This window comes from Hippopotamus amphibius, chromosome 2 (genome assembly GCF_030028045.1).
Source record: "Hippopotamus amphibius kiboko isolate mHipAmp2 chromosome 2, mHipAmp2.hap2, whole genome shotgun sequence".
NCBI lineage: Eukaryota > Metazoa > Chordata > Mammalia > Artiodactyla > Hippopotamidae > Hippopotamus > Hippopotamus amphibius.
Genome location: NC_080187.1, coordinates 62,599,514 through 62,620,384, shown reverse-complemented (window position 1 = coordinate 62,620,384; position 20,871 = coordinate 62,599,514). Strand labels below are relative to the sequence as shown.

Here is a 20,871-nt window from a genome sequence, read left to right as displayed (position 1 = left end):
TGTCTCTGCTGCTCGCCTCCCCTTTAGGAGAAACACACTCTTAACTCTCCCTCCAGGGCACTATCATCCTTCTGCTAATAGAGCCCTACTCCAAACCCCTCTTTAATTTGAGTCGCTGAACAGGTAGCAGCCAGGTTTTATGTAACTTTGTTTTTCTAGCACAGTAACTGATAACTAATAGGAGCTTAATAAATGATAGTGGTGGCCATGAAAACATATGGATGAATCAATGAATGAACTGGTGTGTTTAAGTTGTTCTTTCAAGGACTTTCAGGAAGCAGGGAAGGAGAGAGATGGATGTAGACAGAGCGGAAGCAGAGGCAGTAAACAAGGTGGCATAAATTATTTCATTGGATCACCAGCTGTATTTCTTTTTTTATTGGCATGTAGTTGATTTACAATGATGTGTTAGTTTCAGATGTACAGCAAAGTGATTCTGTTACACATATACTTATCTATTCTTTTTCATATTCTTTTCCCTTACAGGTTATTACAAAATATCAAGTAGAGTTCTCTGTGCTATGCAGTAGTCCTTGTTGTTTATCTATTTTATATATAGTAGTGTGCATGTCTTAACCCAAACCCCTAATTTATTCCTCCCTCTTTCCCCTTTGCTAACCAAAAGTTTGTTTTCTATGTCTGTGGGTCTATTTCTGTTTTGTACACAAGTTCGTTTGTACATTGGCTGTATTTAATGAAAGGGCCAGGTAGGTTTTATTTGGTGGATCGCTGGCTGGAAGTTTAGCACTGGGGAGCTTCCTGGGGAACCCCAGGCCAGGTAAGAAGCAGCAGTGAGCACACCCCAGCCTGGACACGGGGAGGGACTGTACCCGGCCTCTGGAAGGCCTGTGCATTCTGAACTGAAAAGGGATAAAAAAGTGATCAAAATTGTGATGTCAGGGACTTCCCTGGTGGTCCATTTGTTAAGACTCTGCGCTCCCAATGCAAGGGGTGTGGGTTCAATCCCTGGTCAGGGAACTAAGATCCCATATGCCGTGAAGCAAAAGAAAAAGAAAATTGCCACTTCACAATTTTCCCTTGAGCCTTTTTGTGCAGTAACAGCTTTCTATGCCTAGAGGAAACTCCCTGAAATTGAAAAAGCTGGGCTCTTCGGAGGAGAGGAGATATGTTTCAACAGTGTGGTGAGGGCGCCGCCTGGTGGATTTATATAAAATGAACAGAGAATCTTTCCTAATTCTCTCCCTCTTACTCATTTATCCAACTTTCTCTCTCATCAATTTTTGTATCTGTATTAGTTTTATACTGATGTGTAACAAACTGTGACAAACAATGGCTTAAAACAGCACAAACATTATCTTATAATCCTATAGGTTAGAAATTCAAAATAAGGCTCATTAAGCTAAAATCAAGGGAAGGGCTGAAAGGGCTGCACCCCTTCTTCAGGCTAGAGGCTCTCAGAGGGAATCCCTTTCCTTGCCTTTTCTACTTTCTAGAGGCCTCCGCATTCCTTGGCTTGTGGCCCCTTCCTCCATCTCCAAAGCCAGAAATGTCTAATCTTTATGACCCTTCTGTTGTCATGTTTCTGGCTGGCTCTGACCCCAGCTGCAAAAAGGTCTCCTCTTCTAAGGATTTATTTGATTCAGCTGGGCCTACCTGAATAATGCAGGATAATCTTTCTACCTCAAGATTCTTATCCTTAATCACATCTGCAAAATCTCCTTTGCCATGGAAGGCAACATATTCACAGGTTCTAGGAATTAGGATTGGACACATTCGATTGGCCTACATCTTCATCCTGGCTTCATTATTTGCCATATTCCTCATGCTAAAGAATGAGTGAAATACTTCTCACCTCATGGAGCTCACACGCTACTGAGCAAAACAGCCTGGTAAACACTCATGGCATTACGGTACCTTTAAGATGCACCAGTCACTATGGGAGCACTGAGGAGGAAGCATCAGCTCTGCTGGAGATGTTAGAGGATTTCAGCTGAGAGATGAATTAAGAGTAGCATTTACTGGATTCCTTATCCAGGTTTAGAGCCTACTCTATCCACTGTTTTTGTTTGTTTGTTTGTTTTTGACTGTGCTGCATGTGGGATCTTAGCTCCCCGACCAGGGATCAAATTTGCACCCCCTGCATTGGAAGCACAGAGTCTTCACCACTGGACCACCAGGGAAGTCCCTCTATCCACTGTTTATAGAACATTTCCCTATTCACTTTCCAGAGAAGAGGGAACAGTATTAAAAGAGCAGGAGATACTTAAATGTTCACAGAAAAGTGTCATTCCTAGGAGGTACTGGAGCCATGGGAAACGTAGGTTTCAATTTCCTTAAATGATGTTTATCCTCAGAAAACCTTATTCAAATGAAATTTTACCTGGATGTCCAATAAGCAAAACAAATGAAAGTAGCACTTCCCTAAATGATGGTCACCCTTGGGCTTAAGTGACTGGGTGGGGCAGGAGGGAGCCTTTTGGGGTGCTGCAATTTCCTTATATCTTGATCTGAGGGTGGCTCCCGGTGTGCATGCATATGTAAAATAACAGCATAAAAACCCTGCTTTGGACCCTCAGACAACACTGTGGAACTTTATGGCCTGGAACATGGTTTGACGTCCACCAGCCTGTTTTGAAACATAAACTTTTGAGAAGGCACCCCATGGAGGGTAAGGAATGGGTCCACATTAAGTGCAGATCCAAGTTCTTTGATGTGATTACATCTAGAAGGGAGAACACAGTCCAATCTCTTCATTCCTTCTATTTATTTATTATTATTTATTTATTTATTCATTCATTATTTATTTTTTATGGGCTGTGTTGGTCTTTGTTGTTGCACGCGGGCTTTCTCTAGGTGAAAATTGCAGAGGCTACTCTTCGTCGCGGTGGCTTCTCTTGTTGTGGAGCATGAGCTGTAGGCACATGGGCTTCAGTAGTTGTGGCTCACAGGCTCTAGACTGCAGGTTCAGTAGTGTGGTGCATGGGCTTACTTGCTCCGCAGCATGTGGGATCTTCCTGGGGCAGGGATCAAACCCGTGTGCCCTGCATTGCCAGCCGGGTTCTTAGCCACTTCGCCACTAGGGAAGTCCCTCCTTATTCCTTCTTAAGTAAACTTCTAAATAAAATACAGTACACATATAGAATAGTGAATAAATCCTAAATGAATGTGCCCATGAATCCACTATCAAAATCAAGAAACAGAGCATCACACCCTCCCCCTCCCCAAGCCATGCCCCTGCCCCAGTTCAGCCACTCCTTCCTCCTAGAGTAACCGCTGACTTCTAACCCCATAAATCAGCTTTGCCTGCTTTTGAAGTTTACATAAACGGGCTCTCACAGAATATATTCTTTTCCATCTGGCTTTTTATTCCCTCAACATTATGCTTTGAGATTCATCTATGTTGTTGAGGATAATGGTAGTTCATTTATTCCTAATGCTGTGTATTTCTTATATAAGAATGTCACTATTGGGCTTCCTAGGTGGCGCAGTGGTTGAGAATCCGCCTGCCAATGCAGGGAACACGGGTTTGATCCCTACTCCAGGAAGATCCCACATGCCACGGAGCAACTAGGCCTGTGCGCCACAACAACTGAGCCTATGCTCTTAAAAAAAAAAAAGAATGTCACTATTTATCTATCTGTTCTACTAATGATTTATATCCTGATTGTTTTCAACTTTTCCATCCCCCCTGAAACCTAGAGAGAGTGATGCTCTTAAGATCATCAAGCAAGTTAAAGAATACATACATATGTGTATATATATATAATTGAGTCACTTTGCTGTACACCTGAGCCTAACACAACATTGTAAAACCCAACTACACTTCAATTAAAAAAATAAATTACAAAAAAAAGCAGGTGGGACTGGAAGCTGTCTTGCATCAGGCTCCCACAGCACCCTCAAGCCATATGACAGTCACAGCACCAAACACAACTTACTGACTTAAGGTAATATTCCCACCTGTGGGTGTGAGTATCCCGCCCTCCCCACCCAGCCTAAGAGCCCCTCAAGGACCAGATCCATCTCTCTCTGTAACACCAGCCCCTAGCACAGTGCTGAGCACCTGTAGACGTTCACAGGTATGTGTGGAAGGAAGGCCTGTTCCCCACTGCTTCCCACGGCAGGCTTAGGACCAACCCCTTTTCCTCCCAACATTCTCCTGCCAATTTGCAAAAAAAAAAAAAAAAATCCAAAAGGAAGCTACATTTCTGTTATTATAATGCAAGGGACTCCAGAAGAGGAAAGGCCCAAAACTGTCTGCAATCCCTTGCATCTCAGTATGAATACTTTTAAAATTTGTTTTATTGAAGTATAGTTGATTTACAATGTTGTGTTAGTTTCTGGTATACAGTAAAGTGATTCAGTTATACATATATATATATTCTTTTTCATATTCTTTTCCCTTTTGGTTTATGACAGGATATTGAATGTAGTCCCCTGTGCTATACAGTAGGACCTTGTTGTTTATCCATTCTCTACACAATAGTGCATCTGCTAATCCCAAATTCACAGTCCGTCCCTCCCCCAGCTCCCTTTCTCCTTGGCAACCACAAATCTGTTATGTCTGTGAATCTGTTTCTGTTTCATAGATAAGTTCATTTGTGTCATATTTTAGATTCTACATATAAGTGATATCATATGGTATTTGTCTTTCTCTGACTTCCTTCACTTAGTACAATAATCTCTAGGTCCATCCATATTGTTGCAAATGGCATTATTTCATTCTTTTTATGGCCAAGCAATATTCCATTGTACATATGTACCACATCTTCTTTATCCATTCATCTGTTGATGGACGTTTAGGTTGTTTCCATGTCTTGGCTATTGTAAATAGTCTCAGCATGAATACTTATCAGAGATCCTTCCTCCCTATGGACAGCTCCTTGAGACCCTCTGGAGAGGCTTTCAGGTTCAGCCCTTGCTCTAATCCAGACCCCGCTATGCCTCAGAGCAGCCACTCTGCTGTTAGACATCCCCTCACTGGTAAAATGAGCCACATCTCTGCCTGGACAGGCAACCTGATCTGGGCAACGTCCATCTCTACTGCTTCCTCCACCATTCCCGTAGGGAAAGTAAGAGGCTCACAGCTGAGCACAGAGACCAGCTAGGGCAGTGGTTCCCAATCTTGTGTCTTTGCTCTTTAAGCAGTATAATCTTTTGTTGAAACAAGATTTTAGGTGAACATTTTGGGAAAACCCCCGACTTTGCCCACCCATCTCTATGGATTGCCTAGAGCTCTGAGAGGCACAGGTAAAAATCTCTGCTTTAGACCAAACAAAAATGTTCACCAAAGCCCAGAGAGTGACTGCTGCTCCTGTGGATGGTACCAAACTTATTCCTCGTGTTAAAGCTTGGGGCGGGACTTCCTAAGTGATGCAGTGTGTAAGAATCCACCTGCCAATGCAGGGGACACAGGTTCGAACCCTGCCCCAGGAAGATACCACATGCTGCAAAGCAACTAAGCCCGTGTGCCACAGCTATTGAGCCCATGTGCTGCAACTACTGAAGCCCATGCTCCTAGAGCCCGTGCTCTGCAACGAGAGAAGCCACCACAATGAGGAGCCCATGCACCGCAACAAAGAGTAGCCCGCTTGCTGCAACTAGAGAAAGCCCATGTGCAACAACAAAGATCCAACACAGACAATAAAAAATTAATTAATTAATTAAATGTATTAAAAAAAAAAAAGCTTGGGGCACATTCGAAGGCTGGACCAGAGGAATGTGTTATGCCTTATGTAACTACACTGAAAAGAAAAGATGCAGAGAACTTAATTCCAGATGACCTTGTTAACAGGCTTTCCCATCAGATTCCCACTGGTGTAGATTAGTGAAATTCCCCTAATTGGAGCTACAGAGAAGTTCAAGATCTTCCACCTCCCCAGAAGGTAGGATGTAAGTCTTGTAAGGGGGAAGAGGAGTGCTCCCCTATGATTCTGAGGGAGCCAACAGCTTCCTTGGACTCAGATCCTCTTCAGAGCTCTGTGGAGGTTAGGGTGCCCCCTGCTAGCTGGACTACCACACAGCACTCTGGGTTTCTCCCAAACAAGAAAGGAGCTGGAAGTGATGAGGTGTATGGTCTTTATAGCCCCAAAGCTTCAAGCTAAGTCCGGAAATTAATTTCCAACCATTGTCAGGAAGGACTCTTTCACTCTTGGTTTATTGTAAAGTGCGTGGATTACAATATTCCTCAGACAGCAGGTCGCACACAGTTGTGGGACAAAGAAGGGGCCTTTGGTGGGTGAAGGGTTTCTAGATGCAAGCCTTCTCTGGTGCACATCATGAATCAACCTCTGGGGACACCTCCGGGTATAACACGGTTCAGGGCACCCATCACTTATTCATAATGGAAATTAATTTAAGAGCTATAAAACAAAAAGATTTATTGGCTGGGACTGGGAATGAAAGTAAGGAAGGGGCTATTTAAATACCAGCTTTACATCTTTTACTTAGAAATCCACCTGTTCTTTTAAACAATTAAATTTTTAACATGCTTTTACTTTGTAAGTTGCTATTACTAACTGCTACATTTGAATGCACTAAAAATATGCATAATTTTTAAAGAGCTTTATGAGTAATGCTGAACTACCAGTAGATGATGATCCTCCTCTTTTTTTAAATTATTTATTTATTTATCATTTATTGGCTGCATTGTATCTTTGTTGCTGTGCACAGTCTTTCTCTAGTTGCAGAGAGCAGGGGCTGCTCTTTACTGCGGTGCATGGGTTTCTTATTGCAATAGCTTCTCTTGTTGTGAAGCAGGGGCTCTAGGCATGTGGGTTTCAGTAGTTGTGGCTTGTGGGCTCAATAGTTGTGGCACAAAGGCTTAGTTGCTCCACGGCATGTGGGATCTTCCGGGACCAGGGCTCAAACCCGTGTCCCCTGTGCTGGCAGGTGGATTCTGAACCACTGTGCCACCAGGGAAACCCCTGATGATCCTCCTCTTACAACTACAGTTCATTCTGAGGGCATCCCCTTCTGTCCTCCTTAGGCAAGAGCTTGTAGCAGAAAGGGATGGGAGGGAGGGAGAGAAGAAGAAAGAAAAGGAGAGAAGTATATGTGCGTCTTTATATATGTAGATGGGTCACAGCAACAAATATTAACTGAGTACACACTATACGCTGGGACCTAGAACATACACTAAGGGTGCAAAGCTGGATAGAAGACCCAGGAATCAGCCTGGAGGAGCTTGGAGTCAAGTGAGGGAGACGGTTTGTAAAAATACAGCAGCTACACTGCATATTCCTGCTGTAACCAAGGCAAGTGCTCAGTGTTGAGGGAATGTGGAGAGAGGAGTGGCTTGGCCTGGATAAATCAGAGAAGACTTCATGGAAGAAGGGTGAAGAGAAGCAGAATATGCCACCCCAAAATATTCCACTTTGGCATATTGATTATTTTGAATTAAAGTTACTTGAGGACTTCCTAGGTTGCATGGTGGTTAAGAATCTGCCTGCCAATGCAGGGGACACGGGTTTGAGCCCTGTTCCAGGAAGATCCCATATGCCTCAGAGCGACTAAGCCCAGGCACCACAACTACCGAACCTGTGCTCTAGAGCCCGTGAACCACAACTATTGAGCCTGTGTGCTGCAACTACTGAAGCCCACTCGCCTAAAGCCCGTGCTCTACAATAAGAGAAGCCACCGCAGTGAGGAGCCCGTGAACCACAATGAAGAGTAGACCCCGCTCACCACAACTAGAGAAAGTCTGTGTACAGCAATGAAGACCCAATGCAGCCAGTAAATAAATAAATAAATAAATAAATAAATAAATAAATAAAATAAAAATTAAAAATAAATAAATAAAGTTACTTGAGAAACAGCTGGTGCCAAAAGGACACTCTAACCCTCCTTTCCCCCCACTGGAAGCAGGAGATAAATTTTCCATGTGAAATGCACCCTCTCTGTACCAGGAAAGTAGAAGGCATTTGTATCACCAGAAACAGAATTTAGGGCTGAGAATACAGTGTAAATAAACCTTGTCACTTCCTCACTAATTTACTCACCCAAGCCCAAACTTCTTTATCTTGTCAATTCTGCACAAATTTATTGTTTCTTTGTCAAAAAGGTGTAAAAGCTGCCTGCTTTGGTCAATTATTTGAGTCTCATATTTTTATGGGCTTCCGTACATACAAAATTAAATTTGTTTTTCTCCTGTTAATTTGTCTAATGTCAATTTCATTATTAAGCCAGCCAAAGAACTGAGAATGGGGGAAGGGAAGACTTTTATGTCCCTACAAGAGACATTTGAGCTAGATCTTGAAGCATGAAAACAAGTTTTCTATCTAGCATAAGGGGATACTCACTTCCATCTGAAGGAACAGTGCAGGCTAAGCGTGCAGGGTGAGGATGAGGGCAGCTGGCCCAGGTAGTTACAGAGCCAGGAAGGATGGGAAAGGCTGCCATTCTATCTCCTCCCCTTGGCAAAAGCCATTAGCACAGATGGGAATGCCAGCTTAGGGGCATCCCAGTTCCCTGGACCAGTGCCCAGCTTTCTTTGATCTTCTTGGATAGTAAATCTTCTCTCAGAGATAAGAAATAGCTTGTTCACTATTAGACTGTCCCACACCAGAATGACTGCACAAGTGGTAGTGAGATCCCCATGAGAGGAGGTATGGAACAAAAGTGACCCCTTGTCCAAGCTGTGGTGGAAGAGAGGTGGGAGGAGGGGGAAGTGGGCGTGACAGACCCCTCAGGTCTCCGCCACGGCTAAGGGTCTGTGATTCTTTAATGAAAGTGGAAGTTTCTGCTCTACTGTGGAGATTGGAAAAACAGACCCAGAGAGTTATGATCTGTGATTTGTCCCAGGTCACACAGGTCTGGTCTCCTCAATTGGATTTTAAGATATCTGAGGCTGGTTCTTATCTTTGCCATCTTTGGTAAAGACACTAGCATTGGATGCCAGCTGGATGACTCATGCATGTGACTCACAGGTTCTGCTTCAGTCCTGCCGGCAGGACCCTGCACAGATGCAAGCATGAAGTGTTTGTGCGGACATGGAGCAGGGCACTGTGAGCTGGGTCTTGACTTCACAACTGCAGGCAGAAGGTCACTGCTAGAAATATTTCACGTGTTTAATGTTCATTGTGTTCCTTGCTTTGTACCAACACATGCTGATCAGATGGGTCAGGCAGAGCTGGCTTCCCCTCTGCCAAGCTGGACTTGTTGTGACCATTCAAGGGGTTTACAGTGATTAGTTCAGCCTTTGAACATGCAGTTTTCCTCCTTCCTGGTCCTTGGGTCCTAAAGCAAGATTCAGATGTTCAATGCCTGCTCCTTTGTTAACACCAGCCAGTGCTAAGAATCGATGTGCTGGCCCTTCTCCTTTTCCTTCCCACGTCATCCCTCCTCTGGGTTAAAATCCGGCACCCATAAGACCCAGCTAAACTCACCAAGACATTCTGAAAAGGGGGAAAGTTTTCCAAAGTTCTCGGGGCCCAAGACATGCCTGTCTCAGGTTCATTACCACTTGGGCAATGCTTTGGAGTGACTTCCCATGCATGACCCTATTTGGCCCCGAGGCTCTGGCTCAAGTGTTAGTCACAGCCCCAGCATCCAGACCAAAAACCCAGACCCTGAAGCTTGGAGCCTTTTCCACACACACCAGATGATTTGTTGAGCAAGACTTGGCTGTCCCTTTGGAAAGGGGTGAGCAGGGCACTTAGGGGCTGGGATCCAGAGACACGAGTTGTGGGATGAGGAAACTCCAGGGCGAGCAGGCCCCACTAGGATGCACTGGGCAGATGATAGCAGATCACAGGGACCAAAACCAAACTTTAGAGCTCACTTTGACTACACTTGGGTGCTGGACCCAAGATGGTAGCTTGTCAGAGTTGAGAGTACGGTTCAGTGTGGGCCATGTCCTATCGCGTGGGTGTGACCCGGCTCTAAGCGGTCCTGACCTGATGTCACCATCCTGGATCTGATGCCAGCAGAGCAGAGCCACAGACACGTGGTCACCCCAGGCAAGGCTGTCAGGGGAACAGAGGCCACAGGGCAGCCACAGGGGCACAAGCAGCCCCCTGACAAGGGGCTAGAAGACAGAAATAAAAAATGGAGTTGAGCTTATAAAAACCACCCAACAGCACCTCACACTGGGCTGAAAATTCGACATCAAATGCTCTGCAAGGCATGTGCCCAGATAATGGCTGAGTCCGACTCCATCTTCCTGTCTGTTCATCCTGTGTGACATAGTCACACCCATTTTCCCCACATGCTTTGACCTTGTAATTCCCTCTCTGATTTCTGGTGCCTGCAGAAGACAGGTCATAGACCCTGGCCTCGTGGCTACCATCTTCTGTCATCTGACCTGGCCAGCTTTCCAGCTTGTCGTCTCCTCCTCCCTGCACTGCAGCCACTCCGCTCCCCCACCCCCGCCGCCATGCTGACCTGCTCACTCTCTGTCCCCCAAGCCAGGCTGACACATAAGACATGAATCTTACACTCGAGGGAATGGGATCCAGTGACGTGAAGCCATCACCTCTCCTGGGTCCCTAGGGGATCCAGAACAGGCCTTGATTCTGAAGCCCAGTCCTGTTCCCTCTATTTAACAGTTATTTTAGAAAATGAACATGCCAGAACTAATCAGTTTTGAGGGTTTTGAAACCCACAAAGTGCGTCCATTACTCTTAATGAAGAATCTCTGACCCTCGCATCTTTAGATGATCTCCTTTGCCCACGGCATTGAACACCATTTCAAGTCTGACCAACAGCGAGGAATTAAATTCTTTAATGGAACAAAGATGATGTGAAACAATGTCATCAACTGTAAGATAGCACTCCATATTAGATTCACAGGACAACACTGTGTCTCATAAACAAAGCTACTTAGCAAGCCATTTGTTTGAACGCAGATTTTTCTTCAATTTAATTTTATGCCAAGGAAAGCTCTGCTGGTGATTGGTTCTTTTCCTTTCAGGAAGCCTTGTTCTCCATTTCTCTCCCGCTTTTGAGTGATGCTGGTTGTAATGCTTCTGCTATTTCTGAAAAGAGAGGCTGAGGCAAAGCAAACTCAGAATTTTCATCCAATGTGGTGAAACCTCCCAGGGATCTCTCCAACCAAACCTCCATGTCCCCCTTTGACTGCTGAGAACGGATCTGATATTGACATGCCCTCCCCCGCCAACTTCCCCCATGAAGTAACTGGCTGGTTTTAGTCACTCAGCATTTCTCTACACAGACCCTAAAAAAGACAAAGCAAGATACAAAGAATTCCAGAATGGCAGGGTTGGTAAGTACCAACCTCCCTGTGTCATGGATGAGGACACTGGGACACACACTGGGGAAGTGCCAGCTAGTATGTGCTCGTGTCAACAAAAAATTAATCAGTAGATCTAGGAAAGAAATGGAAAACTTTATTTGAGCCAAGTTTGAGGATTATTACCTGGGAAGAGCATCTCAGGAAGCTCTGAGAACTATTCCGCCCATTAGAAATCAAGACACAGTTTATATAAATTTTTTGAGACAGAGGGCTGTACATTAAATGAAGTATTACTGACAGTTTACATAATCCAGATCTAAGCGCCATCGTGGTGTGTCATGTGACCACTTATGAGATCAAGAAGGAATGTTATCTTTTAAGGAGTTGTCTTGTTGCTGCAAGGAGAATGTTGCTGTTTATGGTTGAGCAGGTATTCCCGCTGATGGGGGAGGTTTAGTCATTGCATAATGTGGATACACAATGCACAATGAGGGGAGAGAGGAGACCAGAGGGCAGAGAAGAATTTTTGTTTAAATGTCTCTTGTCTTGTCATAAAAATATGACTTTTATTTCACACTAGCAATGGGACTCCCACTCCAAGTTCCAATCAATCAAGATTTTCTAAGCTTATGTACCATGGAAAGTTACAAGAGAGTCAAAAAGTGTGCAGCATGGAAGGATCCTTGAGGAGCCCACAATCTGGCTTGGGTAGATACCATTCATACACTCAGAATAGTAAAGATGAGCACAAGGCAGTAAAGATAATGATCCAGAGAAGTGATGCAGCTGTGAGGACCACAGGACATCAGAGGGAGAAAGGGCCAGTCACTCTCGCAGAGGTTTTTTGTTGTTTTTTTTTAAGATTTTAATACATTTTAATTTTTATATATTAATAAATAGCTTAATGCACATCACAAAGGATTTATCAATAATTTATGTTCCAGACGTGTGCTGAAGATAGAAAACTTTTAAAAGGTTTAATTAAATTAAAAATTAATTTCAGCTTTCTGCCCGTGGACACCACCAAGTAAGCATCGTTGACGTCTCCCCCCCTCCGCTGCCGTCATGTCTAAGTCAGAGTCTCCCAAAGAGCCCGAACAGCTGCGGAAGCTCTTCATCGGAGGTTTGAGCTTTGAAACAACCGATGAGAATCTGAGGAGCCATTTTGAGCCATGGGGAACGCTCACACGCTGTGTGGTAATGAGGGATCCACACACGAAGCGCTCCAGAGGCTTCGGGTGTGTCACCTATGCCACTGTGGAAGAGGCGAATGCGGCCATGAAGGCAAGGCCACACAAGGTGGATGGAAGAGTTGTGGAACCAAAGAGGGCCGTCTCAACAGAAGATTCTCAAAGACCTGGTGCCCACTTAACTGTGAAAAAGATTTTTGTCTGTGGCATTAAAGAAGACACTGAGGAACTTCACTTAAGAGATTATTTTGAACAGTATGGGAAAATTGAAGTGATTGAAATCATGACTGACTGAGGCAGTGGCAAAAAGAGAGGCTTTGCTTTTGTAACCTTTGATGACTATGACTCTGTAGACAAGATTGTCATTCAGAAATATCACACTGTGAATGGCCACAACTGTGAAGTAAGGAAAGCCCTATCTAAGCAAGAGATGGCTAGTGCCTCATCGAATCAGAGAGGTCGAAGTGGTTCTGGAAACTTTGGTGGTGGTCGTGGAGGTGGTTTTGGTGGGAATGACAACTTTGGTCATGGAGGAAACTTCAGTGGTCGAGGTGGCTTTGGTGGCAGCCGCAGTGGTGATGGATATGGTGGCAGTGGGGATGGCTATAATGGATTTGGTAATGATGGAAGCAATTTTGGAGGTGGTGGAAACTACAATGATTTTGGCAATTACAACAATCAATCTTCAAATTTTGGACCCATGAAAGGAGGGAACTTTGGAGGTAGAAGTTCTGGCCCTTATGGCGGTGGAGGCCAATACTTTGCCAAACCATGAAACCAAGGTGGCTATGGCAGTTCCAGCAGCAGCAGTAGCTATGGCAGTGGCAGAAGGTTTTCATTACTGCCAGGAAACAAAGCTTAGCAGGAGAGGAGAGCCAGAGAAGTGACAGGGAAGCTACAGGTTACAACAGATTTGTGAACTCAGCCAAGCACAGTGGTGGCAGGGCCTAGCTGCTACAAAGAAGACATATTTTAGACAATACTCATGTGTATGGGCAAAAAAACCTCGAGGACTGTATTTGTGACTAATTGTATAACAGGTTATTTTAGTTTCTGTTCTGTGGAAAGTGTAAAGCATTCCAACAAAGCGTTTTAATGTAGATTTTTTTTTTTTGCACCCATGCTGTGGATTGCTAAATGTAATAGTCTGATCATGATGCTGAATAAATGTGTCTTTTTTTAAACGTGCTGTGTAAAGTTAGTCTACTCTGAAGCCATTTTGGTAAATTACCCCAACAGTGTGAAGTTAGAATTCCTTCAGAGTGATGCCAGGTTCCATTTGAAATTTATTTACAACCTGCTTTGGTGGAGAAGCTATTGTCTTCAGAAATCGTGGTGTAGTTGAACTGACAGTTACTGTGTTGTGACCTGGAGTTCACCTTTAAAAGGGTCACCCAAGCAAAGTCACGGAATTTTTTTGGTTATTAATATTATGATTGTTGGCACATCCTATGCAATATATCTAAATTGAATTATGGTACCAGATAAAGTTACAGATGGGAATGAAGCTTGTGTATCATCCCTTATCATGTGTAATCAATAAACGATTTAATACCCTCAAAAAAATTAATTTCAAAAGATTAAAAAAAATTTTTTAAAGTTGAAGAAAGACCAATGCTGGCTCACATATTGTAATGGAGTGGGAATTTTTTTTTCATGTTTACTGGAGTATAGTTGATTTACAGTGTTGTGTTAGTTTCAGGTGTACAGCAAAATGAATCAGTTATACATATATCCACTTTTTTTTTAATCATATATATTTTAACCAATTAAATGTTGCTTTTGCACTATATCAGTTCAAGGATCTAGACTGAGGGCTGGCTTTTAGTCCCAAAGAATTGTTTAATCTCTTTATTATCCACTCTTTTTTTTTTTTAATTCTTTTCCCATAATGGCCAAAAAATATGGAACACTTCACAAATTTGTGTGTCATCCTTGTGCAGTGGCCATACTAATCTTCTCTGTATTGTTCCAGTTTTAGTATATGTGCTTGATCTCAGCCCGCAGCAGCTTGCAGTAGGGTTTCAGTTCCCGGCCAGTGATTGAGGTCGGGTCGTGGCAGTAAAAGCACTGAATCCTAGCCACTAGATCAATGGTCAGTGACAAGTCCCCAGCCCTACAGCTTTGTAGAAAAGAACTCCCACAAAGACGGAAAATACTGAAACAAGTAAAGTATTTATTAGGGAATAAAAGGTATATGTGAATAGATACTTGGGCAGACTCAGAGAAAGAGAGTCACCCCTCGTGGCAGTTTGAATCACTTTTATGGGCATTTCTTCCGTGTTTCCTTTGACCACTCATTTTGATTTGCCTGGTTCAGAGTCTGTATTTGGCTTATCTCAGGATTTTCCCATGTGTGTGTGCATCTCTTAGCTAAGATGGATTCCAGCGAAGAGGCCTATGGTTAGACCTAGCATCATTTGGCATCCCTCCCTTTTTGACCTCCAAGGAGCCTTTCACATGTGTAGTCAGGAAGGTCTCCTGACTTTGAGAGTGAGGAACATGTGGTCTCTTATCTCCTATCTGGGCAGGGCCCAGCCTCCTCTCTCAATTGTCCTGCTATTCCTGTCTCGGAGAATCAGTCCACAGGGAACAAACTCAGACTGTTTGCCCCGGGGGCCCATCTGTCTCCTGCCTCATGCTGCCAAAGCAAGCACCCTCACAGAGGTTTGAGTAGAGCAGAAAAAAGGCTCTACCCCACCAACACCAGATAAACAGCAAGTTCAGCACCAAAGTAAGCTCTTAAGTTGCAGAGAGAAATGTCTTCAGCATCTGCGCTGGTCCTCTGAGGTGCCCATCTCCTGCAGACTCTGTTCCATGAACCTGGAACTCACCTGCATGTGCACAGCTGCATGGGGGCCCCCACGGCCTCTGCAGGCACCTGGGCTTAAAAAGCACCTGGCACTTAGTAAAGGCACAATAAGTGCCAGCTATTTTTATTTGTAGTTTTTAAATGTTTGCTTTTAAAAAATTCTCTTCAGATTTGCCCAACACTAACCAGCTGTTGGGCCATGCTTGTTGAACTGGAGTCATCCATTAGCAGTCACGTTGAGGTAAGTCATGAACACAAATTGGCAAACAACTTTCTAGGACTCTCTTTGAAAGAAAACAGAGCCCAATGAAAACAGACTCCTCACTCACTCATTTGGAGCTGAGAGGAGGTCAGAAGCAGGGTGAGTGAGAGGCTTCAATAAAAGAAGGTAAGGGTGTGGACGCATTCAAAGAGAAAAGAGAACAGAATGTAGAAAATAAACTTCACTCGACATTGTAGGTAAACTTTATGCACGCTTTATTGTGTGTGCATACGGTCCACAATAATCAGTAAGTAGTAAATGCTCGGCGAGTCATCTGCCTCAGGTCTCACTGGAATTTGGCTTTAGGCGGTTCAGCTTCTAACCAATTTAGTGTGGACTCTACTGCTCTCTTCTGGAAAGAATGGGGAATTGACTATTACTCTTGGTGTGAGTAGGTCAAAAACACTGGAAACCTGAGGCCAGCTCACCTTGGAAACTTGAGAGAATTTGGTAGGTGTCTCAGGAGAAAGGAAGAAGCAGGTGGGAGCAAATAAAGGTACTGTAGCATATTTCTCAAAATATGCAGGAAAGTTTCTACAGCCCAAACTTTAATAATAATTTACTGCTGTGAAAAAGGGCTCTCTATCAAATTTTGTTCATAAGCAGAAGGTTTTCGTTGCGATATTAGTTTATAGAGGAAAGAGCTCAGGCTTTGGAGGCAGACCAGCGTGAATTTGTATCTGGACTTTGTTGTTTATTCTGTGAGAAAGTGACTATGTGAGCTGAAGCTGATTATTTAACCTCTCAGCCTCAGTTTTCTCCCCTGTAAAATGGGGACAGTAATGCCTAACCCAGGAACAGGAAGTGAGATGCCATATTTAAAAGGCCCAATATAAGTTGTTGTATAACAAAGGGAGTCCAACTCGAGGATGGAAGATGCCTTAGAGGACTGGGGCAGGGAGGGTGGGGGGGAATTGGGGGGGGGCGTCAAGGAAGGGAGGGAATATGGGGATATGTGTATAAAAACAGTTGATTGAACCTGGTGTACCCCCCAAAAAAATAAAATAAAATAATAATAAAAGGCCCAATATGTCATAGATTTCCCTTTAAGAAATTCACTTGAAGGGGGAGGGGCAAGATGGAGTAAAGGATTAAGAGATACAAACTACTATGTATAAAATAAGTGACAAGGATATATTGTACAGCACGGGGAAATATAGTTATTATTTTGTAATAACCTTAAATGGAGTAAAATCTATAAAAATATTGAATCACCATGTTGTACACCTAAAACTAACATAACATTGTAAATCAATTATACTTCAATTAAGAAAAAAAACAAAAAGAAATTTATTTGAAGAAAACTGTAAAATCATAATAAGAAAAGTAAAGAGAAATCTGAGCAAATGGAGAAATACATATGAAGTTCAAGAACAGACAAAAACAACTGATGGGGATAGAAGTCAGAATAGTATTTACCTTTAGCTGGGGGCTGGATATTGCTTGAAGAGGGACAGCCTTTGGGGGTGATGGAAGTGTTCTATATTTTTATCTGAGTGATAGTTACACACTCACACATAAATTTATCCAGCATAGGAGAGGGTGTGGAGAAAAAGGAACCCTCCTACACTGTTGGTGGGAATGTAAACTGGTACAGCCACTGTGGAAAACAGTGTGGAGGTTCCTCAAAAAACTAAAAACAGAGTAACCATATGATCCAGCAATCCCACTCCGGGGCATGTATCCACACAAAACTATAATTCAAATGATACGTGCACCCCAATGTTCATAGCAGCATTATTTACAATTGCCAAGACATGGAAGCAACCTAAATGTCCACCAACAGATGAATGATTAAAGAAGATGTGGTACATATATACACAAAGGAATATTACTCTACCATAAGAATGAAATAATGCCATTTGCAGCAACATGAATGGACCTAGAGATTGTCATACTGAATGAAGTAAGTCAGACAGACAAATACCATGATATCATTTACATGTGGAACCTAAAATATGACACAAATACACTTATCTATAAAACGGAAACAAATTCACAGGCATAGAGGACAGACTTATGGTTGCCAAGGGAGAGGAGAGGTAAGGGAGGGATGGATTGTGAGTTTGGGATTAGCAGATGCAAATTGTTATATACAGAATGGATGGACAGCAAGGGGACTATATTCAATATCCTGTAATAAACCATAATGGAAAAGAGTATGTGTATATATGTGTATAACTGAATTACTTTGCTATACATCAGGAACTAACACAACATTGTAAATCAACTCTCATACTTCAATAAAAAATAAACTTAAAAAACACATAAATAAAAGGAAAAGTTCTCAGAATAAATAAACAAATAAACAAAGAAAGAAAGAAAGAAATTTATCCAGCATACCTTTGTTAGTACATGTATGGCCAGGCCACTCAAGATAGCTGTTCTCTTGCTCTCTGTACACTCCCTGCTCAAGTAGTGCCTGCCTCACCTATCCCCTACTAACACAACTGAAGTTCCTACATACTTGTTTCAGGCTCCAGCTAGTGATTGTTCTTATCAAAGGGGCGGTGAAGGTCGTGCTCCTCTGCTGGTTTCCCTGGTAACCGATGAGCCAACCTGACATCAATTCCCCTATAACTGGTATTTCCTTCTTCCCCTGCCACCATTTCCTGCCCGCTGTCCACTGCACCCGGTGGGGCATCACTCTAGGACCTTACTTCAGATGTGTAACATTCCCCATCCATTAAACCACTGACATCTCTGTTGCCGACTGCAGGCTCTTTCTTTGATTTTAAAGCTGAGCAAGTGCAGGCCTTGCAGGCCTATGGGGTGTAGCCTAATTGTACGATTTACTGTGTATATAACATACATAATTTCTAAAAAGGAGGGAGAAGAGGGGGAGGAAAAAGAAGTGGGGGAAGAAGAAGTAGGAGAAGAAGAAGAAAAGAGAAAAAAAGAATGGGAAGGAAAAGGGGAAAGTGACTAAGAAAACTGCAGTGGAGGTGGGGGGTGGGGAAATCAGAACTCCAGTCAAGATAGTAATCTAAGCATTTTTAACTCTGCCCCAACCCACCCCTCCTAAGGGCCCATTAAATGGCCTGTATCAGTCCTGGAACCTATGAGAAGAGACATCCACCTGCAGAGACTATGAGGAATTTCTGCTGGTAATGATGTAAAGAGATAGAGCAAAGGTAGAATAACCTGTGGTTCAACCAGGTGAAAGGAAAGCCTGTGGGGAGTGGATGGAAGTGATTTCCATAAGAAACCCCTTGTCTCAGAGCAGCAGGGGCTAGAGGCCAAGAAGGACCAAGGGGCAGCCAGAGTAGAGTTGGATGTGTAAAATTTGCTGCTACCACAATGTCTGGAAAGTGCTCTGGATGCAGAGGTCAATACGGAGTGGTGATCCCCCGACATCTTCACCCACAGCCTTGCATGCCAGGCATATCATGCATGCCAAAAACAAGTTCAGCCACGGTTCTGTCCCAGCTAATTGCTAACAAGAATAGTCAGGCCAATTACAGAAATGAAGGACTTAACTTCAGACCACTCCAGCAAATGTGAAAAATAAATGCAGGCACACAGACCAAACTCTCTTCCAAACTATCTCATCTCTGGCTCTTTTCAACATCTTTATAAGCAAATTTAAACTATGAGTAATTTTTCCCCGTTCTTTCTTTAAATGAGCTGGAAAGACTTTAACTCATATAAGCTTGTATAGCTACCCTACGAAATGATTCAGAAGAAAAGATTTGGGAAAAGTAGTTGATACCACATGAGACAGCAAGAATTGTTTGAAAATTGTGGGATGAAAATGTTGGATTAATACAGATAGCCAACAGGCACATGAAAAAAATGCTCACCATCACTAATCATCAGAGAAATGCAAATCAAAACCACAATGAGATATCACCTCACACCGATCATAATGGCTAACATCAAAAAGACCACAAGTGTTGGCAAAGATGTGGAGAAAAGGGATCCCTTTTACACTGTTGGTGGGAATGTAAATTGATGCAGCCACTGTGGAAAACAGTATGGAAGTTCCTTAAAAAACTAAAAACAGAACTACCATGATCCAGCAACTCCACACCAAAGTATATATCTAAAGAAAATGAAAACCCTAATTTGAAAAGATACATGCACCTCAATGTTCATAGCAGCGTTATTTACAATAGCCAAGATATGAAAGCAACCTAAAGGCCCATCAACAAATGAATGGATAAAGACGATGTAGTATAAATATACTATGGAATACTACTCAGCCATAAGAAAAAATGAAATTTTGCCATTTGCAATAACATGGATAGACTTGGAGGGTATTATGCTTAGTGAAGTAAGTCAGATAAAGATAGACAAATACTGTATGTTATCACTTATATGTGAAATCTAAAAAAATAAAACAAACTAGTGAATATAACAAAAAGGAAATAGACACAGATATAGAGAACAAACTAATGGTTACCAGTGGGGAGAGGGAAAGGAGGAGGGGCAATACAGGGGGAGGGGATTAAGAGGTACAAACTACTATGCATGAAACAAACAAGGTAAGCTGTGTACAACACAGGGAATACAGCCAACATTTTATAATAATTATAAATGGAGTGCAATCTATAAAAATTTTGAATCACTATGTTGTACACCTGAAACTAATATAATACTGTAAATCAACTGTACCTCAATTTAAAAAAAAACAAAAAACTCAGTTAATGCTGGCAAATACCACTTTATCCAAGTGATCACAGTTAAAATTACCAATAATAAGAGATATTATGTATTCCCTGATGTGATGCATTGGGAAGAGCATATCATCTCTCTAGTATATTTCTCAAAAAAGCAAAACCTCAATCAAATCATAAGAAGACATCATAAAAAAAAATTAAAGGAGATTCTAAAAAATACCTGACCAATTCTCTTCAAAAGTGTCAAGAACATGAAAGACAAGGAATACTGAGAAACTGTCACAGTTTAGAGCAGACTAAGGAGACATGACAACTAAATGCAATATGGGATCCTGGAACAGAAAAGGGACATTATTTAAAAACTAGTAAAAATCTAAATAAAATACGTAGTATAGTTTTAAAAAAATGAATAAGAGGAAATAGAAAAAAATTAATCAATCCAGGAAGCACAGAGCCAATACACAGTATTTCCAGAAAGAAAGCAAAAGGCAAAAAATGAAAAAAAAAAAAAAATCAAAGAGATAGCACAATAAAATCCCCAGAACAAAAGAACATGATTTTCTAGATTGAAATGGTCCATTGGGTGTGCATCACAACGAATTAAGAGAAGACTTCCACAAACCTAAATGTCCACTGATGAATGAATGGATAAAGAGAATGTGCTATATACACACAATGAAATATTACTCAGCCATGAAAAACAATAAAACTCTGCCATTTGTGACAATATAGATGGACCTTGAAGGTATTGTGCTAAGTGAAAAGTCAGGTGAAGAAAGATAAATACCATATGATATCACTCATCTGTGAAATCTAAAAATCAAAACAAA

At 42.4% G+C, this 20,871-nt stretch overlaps 1 protein-coding gene and 1 non-coding gene across 2 annotated transcripts; one reads left to right on the top strand and one right to left on the bottom strand.

Moving 5' to 3' along the window:
• Positions 1–12,220: 12,220 nt before the first annotated feature.
• Positions 12,221–13,120, top strand: LOC130846161 (heterogeneous nuclear ribonucleoprotein A1-like). The gene is made up of 2 exons (XM_057724218.1): positions 12,221–12,529; positions 12,716–13,120. The coding sequence occupies exons 1-2, from the start codon at positions 12,221–12,223 to the stop codon at positions 13,118–13,120; spliced, it is 714 nt and encodes a 237-aa protein (XP_057580201.1).
• Positions 13,121–14,243: 1,123 nt separating this feature from the next.
• Positions 14,244–14,348, bottom strand: LOC130847190 (U6 spliceosomal RNA). Its single transcript, XR_009051982.1, has one exon. It is a non-coding gene; the product is annotated as a U6 spliceosomal RNA (small nuclear RNA).
• Positions 14,349–20,871: the final 6,523 nt, after the last annotated feature.